At 42.9% G+C, this 10,954-nt stretch overlaps 1 protein-coding gene across 2 annotated transcripts in view; it reads right to left on the bottom strand.

The window, feature by feature from the left end:
- Positions 1-3,111: 3,111 nt before the first annotated feature.
- Positions 3,112-10,954, bottom strand: part of LOC120031762 (ubiquitin carboxyl-terminal hydrolase 15-like) — a 41,217-nt gene continuing 33,374 nt past the window's right edge. For both annotated transcript variants that reach the window (XM_038977564.1, XM_038977563.1), the window contains 9 exons: positions 10,559-10,747; positions 9,355-9,470; positions 8,782-9,090; positions 8,495-8,565; positions 7,226-7,341; positions 6,836-6,985; positions 6,261-6,364; positions 5,947-6,035; positions 3,112-5,841 (listed from right to left, as the gene is read on the bottom strand). In XM_038977564.1, the coding sequence (XP_038833492.1) occupies positions 5,593-5,841; positions 5,947-6,035; positions 6,261-6,364; positions 6,836-6,985; positions 7,226-7,341; positions 8,495-8,565; positions 8,782-9,090; positions 9,355-9,470; positions 10,559-10,747 (1,393 nt within the window). In that variant the 3' untranslated portion in view covers positions 3,112-5,592. The remainder of the gene's footprint in view (positions 5,842-5,946; positions 6,036-6,260; positions 6,365-6,835; positions 6,986-7,225; positions 7,342-8,494; positions 8,566-8,781; positions 9,091-9,354; positions 9,471-10,558; positions 10,748-10,954) is intronic.

The following is a 10,954-nucleotide window of genomic DNA, read 5'->3' as shown; positions in this document are numbered from 1 at the left end:
ATTTTTACACGCTGAAATAGCTGAGTACACAAATTTGAAGGGGTGTCCACATACTTTTGTATATATAGTGTACCCATCTATAGGCTAACACTTCTGTCATTAATATGCCAAACAATTACACACATAGGCCTAATTGAATGGTAAATAAATTACAACAGCACAAATCCAGTTACTCAGAATGCCAAAAAAGTAATTTGGATCGGTCTGATCCAAACATGTTTTTGCTCTAGAAAAATAATAATCCAGGTTTCTTGATGTGCATATCACCAGCGCCGGCAAGGTAGTAGTTTGCACAGTTATCTCCACAGCAGGCCATGTCACAACCCGACCAACAGCACAAACTACTACCTCAGCCGGAGCACAGCGGAAAGGAACGAACCAGCGGTGTCATCCGTGTGTCTGCCTCCTGTCCAAACGGTTCAGAATGACCATATGAATTAACTGTTCCATGATGACGCGGTCATATACAGTATCTGTATCGTTAAGCACTTCCCATGAGTAAAACGCAATTGAAACCCCACCCAAGTCCCCGACCCAGTCTCCTGATTTCACTGCCCTTGCCCTAAAATGACTTGGCTGGACATTGCATCATGTCTCGGCCAAGTTCTCGTTTTAGACCTAGGCTACACAGCGAAGCAGCGGTCCCGAATGAAAGATGCGACATTTTACAGACCGTAGGAATTAATACAGGGAGAATATTGAATAACACTATAGCCTAACACTTTACGACAAAGCTTTATCACAATCCAATAATTACGAACAGTTAAATGGCATACACACAACCGTATAATTGTGATTGGTTGATCCAGCCCAGCAATGCAATATTGTCTTGTGCGCACACCGTATTGTCGGCCCAAGTAGCAGCCAACCATCTCTCCATATCCTTTGTCAAGAAAAAAATAAAGGCAGAACAATTATCTGTGCAGTCGAGCTTTTAAGATAAATACACGCGCAGCTCAGTCTTGCACAGCCACGCGCACGTTGCCGCATACACTGTCAGTATGTTCCAGCTCCTTCCCGCGGTCCGTGTGGAAAAGGAAGGAGTAGTATGCGATCAACTGTGGATAAAATTCGCGGGAAACGTCAGACTGGGCGTAAAGAACAGCTCCATTCGCATTGGGTTGTAGGAAAGGGAGTATTTCAATTCACGCGCAAAATGTTGGCCATTGCGATTTTGGGTGAAATTCTAAAATGCACCAGACCAATTCTGAAGAAGTCTCTAATAGATAAGTCAGTCAGATAAAATGGTCATCCATGTTTGTGCTGAGCTTCAACACCTCAGAACCTCAGACAAAATATGTTTTAGTACAGTATGAATAGACCATAATATCCAGTCATGGTCCAGCTTCAACCACAAGAGGGCCTCTATTTCCAATTTCTCTGTTGAGCCAGGAATGCTCCTGTGTTATACATTTACCTCCAGAGGGCACGAATACCCAATCCATTATCAGAGTCATTATCCATGAAGTTAAATACACTGCTCAAAAAAATAAAGGGAACACTTAAACAACACAATGTAACTCCAAGTCAATCACACTTCTGTGAAATCAAACTGTCCACTTAGGAAGCAACACTGATTGACAATAAATTTCACATGCTGTTGTGCAAATGGAATAGACAAAAGGTGGAAATTATAGGCAATTAGTAAGACACCCCCAAAAAAGGAATGGTTCTGCAGGTGGTGACCACAGACCACTTCTCAGTTCCTATGCTTCCTGGCTGATGTTTTGGTCACTTTTGAATGCTGGCGGTGCTTTCACTCTAGTGGTAGCATGAGACGGAGTCTACAACCCACACAAGTGGCTCAGGTAGTGCAGTTCATCCAGGATGGCACATCAATGCGAGCTGTGGCAAAAAGGTTTGCTGTGTCTGTCAGCGTAGTGTCCAGAGCATGGAGGCGCTACCAGGAGACAGGCCAGTACATCAGGAGACGTGGAGGAGGCCGTAGGAGGGCAACAACCCAGCAGCAGGACCGCTACCTCCGCCTTTGTGCAAGGAGGTGCACTGCCAGAGCCCTGCAAAATGACCTCCAGCAGGCCACAAATGTGCATGTGTCTGCTCAAACGGTCAGAAACAGACTCCATGAGGGTGGTATGAGGGCCCGACGTCCACAGGTGGGGGTTGTGCTTACAGCCCAACACCGTGCAGGACGTTTGGCATTTGCCAGAGAACACCAAGATTGGCAAATTCGCCACTGGCGCCCTGTGCTCTTCACAGATGAAAGCAGGTTCACACTGAGCACATGAGCACATGTGACAGACGTGACAGAGTCTGGAGACGCCGTGGAGAACGTTCTGCTGCCTGCAACATCCTCCAGCATGACCGGTTTGGCGGTGGGTCAGTCATGGTGTGGGGTGGCATTACTTTGTGGGGCCGCACAGCCCTCCATGTGCTCGCCAGAGGTAGCCTGACTGCCATTAGGTACCGAGATGAGATCCTCAGACCCCTTGTGAGACCATATGCTGACACATGCACATTTGTGGCCTGCTGGAGGTCATTTTGCAGGGCTCTGGCAGTGCACCTCCTTGCACAAAGGCGGAGGTAGCGGTCCTGCTGCTGGGTTGTTGCCCTCCTACGGCCTCCTCCACGTCTCCTGATGTACTGGCCTGTCTCCTGGTAGCGCCTCCATGCTCTGGACACTACGCTGACAGACACAGCAAACCTTTTTGCCACAGCTCGCATTGATGTGCCATCCTGGATGAACTGCACTACCTGAGCCACTTGTGTGGGTTGTAGACTCCGTCTCATGCTACCACTAGAGTGAAAGCACCGCCAGCATTCAAAAGTGACCAAAACATCAGCCAGGAAGCATAGGAACTGAGAAGTGGTCTGTGGTCACCACCTGCAGAACCATTCCTTTTTTGGGGGTGTCTTACTAATTGCCTATAATTTCCACCTTTTGTCTATTCCATTTGCACAACAGCATGTGAAATTTATTGTCAATCAGTGTTGCTTCCTAAGTGGACAGTTTGATTTCACAGAAGTGTGATTGACTTGGAGTTACATTGTGTTGTTTAAGTGTTCCCTTTATTTTTTTGAGCAGTGTATATAGCTAGCCTACACAACCTTAAGGTTGGTAATTCCAAATAGTTTACAGAAAAAACAGAGTTCTAGGCTTTACACAACTTTATTGAAGTTTGTGTGTAAATACACATGCACATTTCAAATGTAAACCCAAGTGAACTCAAGCGCAGCCAAACCTGGAAACCCCCATGTCATGCAAAGGATGCCTGAATATATTCACCTTTACAAAAAAAGTCAGAACAATAGAACATCCTTTCAAAAAGATCCAATCCCCCAGAAGAGAAAAGCACTGGTAAGAATTCTGTGCCTCCCCCAAATGGCACCCTATTCCCTATATAGGGCACTACTTTTGACGAGAGCTCTATGCGGTATAGGGCGCCATTTCGGACAAAACCCTGAATTTGTGGTCTATAAACCCAAATCCCCATTACATCTTCGATCTTGCCACGGTCTTTAAATATATTTTTTATTATTTTTTAAATGCTTACATATAAATAAATACATGTTGTTATCAAATGTGCACTCACAGAGTGAACTCTTATGTACAGTACTATATATCCTATATGTAATCACCACATCTCACCCACTCAGGCTGATCAGTAATTCAACCATCCACCCATCCCTCCCACTCTCTAGAGAGAAAGACCTTACTCCACACACCAACCACAATGAAGCATTATTTTCCCTTGGAAGAGAGGACACATACAGCAGTACCCAGGTAACCCCCTACTACCCCCCCCCCCCCTCACATTTAACCAAAGCAAGACAAGAGGCAAAAAAACAACCTGGACCAGTTCAAGTCAGTCATTCAGCATACATTCCGGCTCTCATGTTTGACTTTTTTACATTTTTTTTAATTGGTTGATTTCCGGTAGCAGCGGTCGCTATTCATGGATGTTTCTGTTGGGGACAGCAAAGATAGGGTGTGTACATAAGTGTTCCTGTGAGTGTAGGAATGAGTGTCAGCTCGTATCTGTGTCCTGTTTAAGTGTAGGTGCGTGTGTGTTTCAGCTTGTGTATGTTTGTGTTTCGGGGCCATGCACAGACAACGTGACGTGATAATGTGCTAAAGGCTACAATCTGAGATTAAGAGTTAAGGCTGAGGTGATCCAACCAAGAGACAGAAATCTAATGTATCACCAATATTCATAATCTCAAAAAGCCTCTAGAAGGAGCAGGTAGTGGAGGAGAGGCTCAATAAGCCGTGTAAAGCTAATAACGCAACATAACGCCTAAGAGAGGTGGGTCCGTTCCAGAAAAGCCCCTACCTCCTAAGCAAACACGTCTCCTAATCACTTATGAAGATCTGAAAGAATTGGATGTGAGCAATTTGGTAGTAGCTCCACCTTGTCATGTGACAGGTGAGGTGAATTTTTCACCCCATTTCTCATCCCTATCTGATCATTTCAGATCTACAAAAGTGTCTCGGGGTTTAAGGGTTGTTTCTGGACCTTGACCTTGTCATGCGGCTTACAGGATACTTACTGTAGTGACCAGCAGAAGAAAAAAATAACAAAACTTAATCACAAGGCTCATATTGTGTACATTAGTTGTGTGTCTAAAATGGAAGTTCACCACATTACTAGTTTGGCTGTTTTACATTATGAAATGTATTTTGCTCTTCTTCCTCCTCTTCACATACACAAAGCCGAGTAGGAGGGCTGATTAGGATCAGGTCTCCCCTGTCCATATAACCTTATTCATTATGATCCTAAAGGTGAAAATGATCCTAGATCAGCACTCCTAATCTACACAGAGCAGTCACTATGTGTGGATGCGTGTTCTGTTGACCACAGTGTTTAAAGGCAGCATTCAAAGCGTTTTAACTGAGAAGACCTTGGCTCAGAGTAATTTGTAAAACAATTGCAGTACGTGGCACTAATATACAATTCATTATAAAAAAAAAAAAATGGGAGTGGAGGTGATTGTGCAACAAAATAAAAGTGTAAGGACGAATCCCCCAAAAGGCTTCAGCGCATCATGAAAACTTAATAATAATAATAATAATTCAGTGTTCATTCAAAAAACCTATTTACAAGGCCTAGCTTAAAAATAATGGTAAAATGGTATGCCAATGCATTGCTCTCTCAGAAACATAAAAACATCACAAAATTAAAGCAGGTGGGTGGGAGAGAGGGAGTATCGGTTCGAAGCGCCAAAGCAGTGACACCACTGCACTGTGACATTCTGTGTTTGATACTATGATGAACTGAACTCTGGCCTTCCTAACACTTCTAATGGATCCATTCGATTTCAGTATGATGTCATTGTTCAGAATCAGAACAGAGCTTGACATCTTTTTCCTCCAGAGTGGATGATTCATGTCGAATGGACATGGAGGAGAATCACTGCGACCCGAACAACTATAGGCCCTGATTTCTTTAGTAATGTTGCTTCGGTGTTCCAGCACTGACAAACTTCTCAGTGGTTAGTTTCCCCTGGTAGCCCACTCATTGTAGGCCTGGATGGTGTCAGAGATCAGCCTCAGGCCTGGCACACTGCTCTGTGTCTGTCGATATGGCTTAGGATGGATATTATTGTCTCTCGCTCTGTCTCCGTTTCACCAGCTCATTTGGATTTCATGGTGACATTGTCGTTGACATCCTCTTCGTCGCTCTGAACTGAAGCAGAGGCCCCCTGGGATGAGGCGACGCTCTTCCTCTCCTCCTTCCCTTCTGTGTTCTCCACCACCTTCTCTCCATCCTCCTCTCTCTCCTCCTCTTCTTCTTCTTCTTCCTCCTCTCGGTCCAGATTAAAGTAGCCTGTTCCCTTCACTGTGTCCTGGCGCTGGTAGAACAGCACGTACGCTGCTTTGGACTGAACACACACACACACACATATATATATATATGAAGTGCACATTCAATTCACACTGGGCAGTGCTGTGTATCTGACAAGATGTTAGAAGACTTTGGAACTCACCACAATCTGATCTTCGTTGGCTGGAGAGACACTGCTGTCGTCAAAGTTGTACCACTTGTCATCATCCTTGTTCTTCGCATAAGCAGTATCTAAGTGTCCCAAAGATAAGATGAGAAGATGAGTATTTGTCTGCTAAAAGCAAGCATGGAATTAAGACTGTTGATTCAACTTCCTTGTTTGAATCAACTCGGATAAGATTATGGCTAGCAATGTATGAATTTACAATTTTGAATACACATTACGTTCAAATTCACATTACGCTTCTAGTGTTTATGACTAAATTGTCAAATAAAAATACTTAAAATCAGACTTACAGTGTCCTCCTCCCATGCCTCCGTAGTGGTTGGAGACCGCAATGAGATCGTAGCGACAGGGACCAGCATTAGGGTCGATCAGGAACTCTGACATTTCCATGTCACTGGAGAAAGAATCACACAAAGAACCATTCATGAGGGGGAGAATTCCTTGTTTTATTTTCAAGAGATATTTAACATTTGTATAAGTGATTTACAACTTAAAGGGATACTTTGGGATTTTGGCAATGAGGCCCTTTAACTAGCTCCCCAGAGTCAGATGATACCATTTTTATGTCTGTGTCCTGTATGAAGGAAGTTAGAGGTAGTTTTGTGAGCCAATGCTAACTAGCGTCAGCACAATGACGAAGTGTATGGGCATGCAGGTTAGCAACTTCCTTCAAACTGCTCGTAGAGACAAATTTCATCCACAAGTTCATCGGACGCTGGGGAAGTAGACCAAAATCCAGAAGTATCCCTTTAAGCCATAGGAAAACAGCTGAATGTTTTTAATTTACACAATTATACTTGTTCATAAACTTTGACAACATAGCTTACTTTGACAGAAAAGTATGTCCGTCTGGTCAAAACCGTACCTGAGTGGGAAATCGACTAGTGAATCCAGCTTGTCCCTCATATATCTGCTGTAGGAGAAGCGTTTCAGATGGACCACCAGGACTGGAGGCAGAGACCACAGGTCCAGCTTCTTAGTGGCCTGCTGGTGCTCCTTGCAGTTTGGACAGTACCTGGGATAGATTAATTAATTATTATATTTTATGTGACAATTTTAAAAAGCATATACTTTCTTAGTACCTGAGACGGCCAGGATAAATTACGCATCAGCCCAAATTACAGAAGATTTTAGTTCTGGGTTAATGGAGATTAATATCATGTTAAAACATGTTAATTCTATTTTTGAGAGAACTATTCTTTTAAATGTTCATTATTTTCTTTATTAGCCTTGACAATATGAAGTTAAGTCTCACCATGGGTCCTCAGCTCCGAGCTTCTCTTTGGTGGTGAAGAGCTCGATGCAGTCTTTCAGTTTGAAGAAGGCTTTCTTCTGAGGCTTATACTCCATGCTCTCATGCTTCTCAAAGTCCTGTTCACAGACAGTGAGATTTGTTATTACTTATTTAGTACAATATTATTACCATCCAAGGCTTAAAGAGAGACATTCATTCTACAACAGTGTTCCCCAAGCCTCTCCTCAAATACCTCCAGCCATTCTAACTATTTGATCTACAAACTAGCACACAAGGTTTGGGAAACACTGTTTCAGTTTGAATGCATAAGGACAGACACAGTCTGACATGAATTGATATACTGTACACTCCTCTGTATTTATTTAGACAGCGACGCAAACATTTGTAAATTTGGCTCTATACTCCAGCATTTTTGATTTTAGATCAAATGTTTCATATCAGGCGGCAGTAATCAATGTCACATGTCATAATGATGAGTGAGAAAGTTAGAGGAACAAAAATCATACCCCCCCCCCCCCAAAAAAAATGCTAACCTCTCACCATTACCAATAACAGGGGTGGTTACCATTTTTGGGGGATAATGATCTCTGTGGCTCTCACGTATCATTATTCATGATCATCCATAATCATGGTTCCATTCACATTCATGTCTTTTAAAAATAAAAATACAGCCCCCATCCCCGCAGGCCGTCATTGTAAATAAGAATTTGCTCTTAACTGACTTGCCTAGTTAAATAAAGGTTAAATAAATAAAAAATATTTTAAAAAATGTAGAAGTGTTCAGAAACATGTATTCTTATTTACAATAAAAGTGACTCCAAATTGACAATACATTATTCACCATTGAGCTCCTACTGGGCAAAACATTATCCAAAACACAACCAAAACAAACTGCAAATACATACAACAAGTCTGTAGAGTCACAAGCTTGATGTAGTCTAGGAATATGGGACCAAATACTAAACTTCTGACTACTTTAATACACTATAAGTTAATTTGTCCAAATACTTATGAAAAAAAAGTATTCCAATGGGGGGACTAGATACATAGTGACTTCATTTCTAAATGGTAAAACATATGTACGAATATACACTCAAATAAAAAGGTGACATTCTGTACTGTCACCCCTTATATGAAACATTTTATCTAAAATAAAAAAATGCTGGAGTATAGGGCCATATTTTCACATTTTACCTTCTTTGTCCAAATAAATAGAGGGTAGTGTAAGTAAAATGGTTTCTAGTGTTAGAGGAGAGTAGAAAGCCTTACCTCTGTGATACCCTCATCAAAGTGTTTTTTCTTGACCTCTGGTTCCCAGTCCAAAGAGAGATAGGACTGGTCTGTTACAGAGAGAGAGCAATATACCCTTAAAGACTCATTGTAAAAGGTGAGAATATAATAGAACGAGAAAGGTGGATTGTGCATTAAGAACTAGTAGAGGCACTGCTTAGTGCTTACAATAAGTATAATGTTGTTACTAGAATGTTACCATGTTTTTATCTTTATTGGAGGGTTTCAACTTCATCTGCGTACCATATGTAAAATGCCCATCTTACCACTGAGTCTGAGGTGTCCCTCGTCGAACCGGATCTGCCGCGGTTCCTCCTTGATTAAGCTGAAGTCAGTCTTGCCCATGTTGTTAAACTGGAATGTAAACAATCTCTTCTTCTCCCCCATTGTCATAGACGTTTGGTTCTGGTGACCTTTGGTCCCCGAGTTCTCTCCCCCTGGACCAACCCCGTTCTCCAGCTCGTTGTCCCCACCACCCACAGAGTCCTCTGATTGGCTGTTGTCATTCTCAGAGGGCAGCTCCTGGTCCTGACTGGATTCGTCGTCTCCATCCTGCTCATCAGTCTCCATCTCGCCTGGAATTGAGTGGATCAGCCGATCAGATTTTGGAATAGCTTTATCGACAGGGGTTACATATTTTATTTAACGCTATAGTCTCTTTCGCAGGCGAGCCCTGCATGAACACATCAATAAAACAATTACACTATACATATCTATTTACACATCAATTACAAAATACATCAAAGGGAAACACAAAACACAATCATATGAAACAAACACATTCTTCAGGGAAAAGTCTCAGGTGAGTGCATGTGTAAGTGTGTGTGTGTGTTACGTACTGGGAGAGCCCTCCTCCAGGACCCCATTGGTAGCATTGCCATTGACAATATGTTGTTTAGAAGAGGGGGTTGTCTCCTCAGTGTCCTCCTCCTCAACGACAGAACGCACAAACCGACTGCACCATACAACACAAAACACACAATACTAATATAATCAGTTCCCATTCAAAACATACAGACATAGTCCAACAACATCTAACTGCTCAACATCATTTATATGCTCCCCCCGAAGAAAGAAACATCCACCCTCAGTGCTGTTATTACTCAGTTCATCAGTGCTCCCGGAGTAGAAAACATTTAATGAGAAAACATTAAAATCGGGACATTGTGTCAAAGCCTTGTTTCCACTAGAAACTAAAAAGGTTCCTTAGAAACAATGAAAAGAGCAATCAAATGTATTCATATAGCCCTTTTAACATCAGTCACAATTAGGCTAAGTAATTAACAAGAGCGCAAGGTTAGTTAACGGCAGTTTCTGAGATGGTTACCTACCCACCAGAGGCGTAGCAGTAGCATGTTGTAAAGCTTGTTGTAGTGCATGTATGTGATTTTTGGATTAAATTGTATTTTTCCCTCAATCTACACAAAATACCCCAAAATGACAAAGCAAAAACTTAAATATCACATTTACATCAGTATTCAGACCCTTTACTCAGAACTTTGTTTTAGCACCTTTGGCAGTGATTACACCTGTATTTGGGGAGTTTCTCACATTCTTCTCTGCAGATCCTCTCAAGTTCTGTCAGTTTGGACGGGGAGCGTCAGGATCGAGGGAAAGATGATGAAAAGAGCAAAGTACAAAGAGATCCTTGCTGAAAGGCTGTTCCAGAGCACTCAGTACCTCAGACTGGGGCGAAGGGATCACCTTCCAACAGGACTCTAAGCACACAGCCAAGACAACACAGTAGCGGTTTCGGGACAAGTCTCTGAATGTCCTTGAGTGGCCCAGCCAGAGACCGGACTTGAACATCTCTGGAGAGACCTGAAAATAGCCGTGTAGCGACGCTCCCTGTCCAAACTGACAGAGTTTGAGAGGATTGGTAGAGAAGAATCGGAGAAACTCCCCAAATACAGGTGTGCCAAGCTTGTACCGTCATACCCAAGAAGACTCGAGTCTGTACTCGCAACTAAAGGTGTTTCAACAAAGTACTGAGTAAAGGGTCTGAATACTGTTGTAGAGCATGTGTGTGTGCGTGTGACCCACCAGAGGTGTAGCAGCAGTATGTTGTAGAGCTTGTCCTCGCTGAGTGTTCTGGGGACCGTGATGAGGAAGGGCTGGCCAAACAGAGGAGTGGAGGTGTGGTTGTACCCTGACTGCTTGTACTTTTCTCTAAGGTGGACTGGGATCACCACATGGTCTGTGTCCTCCAGCCGGTTCACTGCCACCTCAAAGCTGTACAACAAGGAGAGTTATTTTTCCCCCCATTAATTTAACTTTTATTTACTATGGCAAGTCAGTTAAGAACCACCCTCTGCGGGCTTGGAAACAACCAGATGCATCCGGTTTTCATGGGAAATGGAAAGAGCCTGTGACATGACTACCGCTTTTGAATGTTAACAAGGCAACACTCCATCTTAACTCCTCCTCCATATTTACTGG

Source organism: Salvelinus namaycush, chromosome 38 (genome assembly GCF_016432855.1).
Source record: "Salvelinus namaycush isolate Seneca chromosome 38, SaNama_1.0, whole genome shotgun sequence".
Lineage (NCBI taxonomy): Eukaryota > Metazoa > Chordata > Actinopteri > Salmoniformes > Salmonidae > Salvelinus > Salvelinus namaycush.
This window is presented reverse-complemented; position numbering and strand designations above follow the sequence as displayed.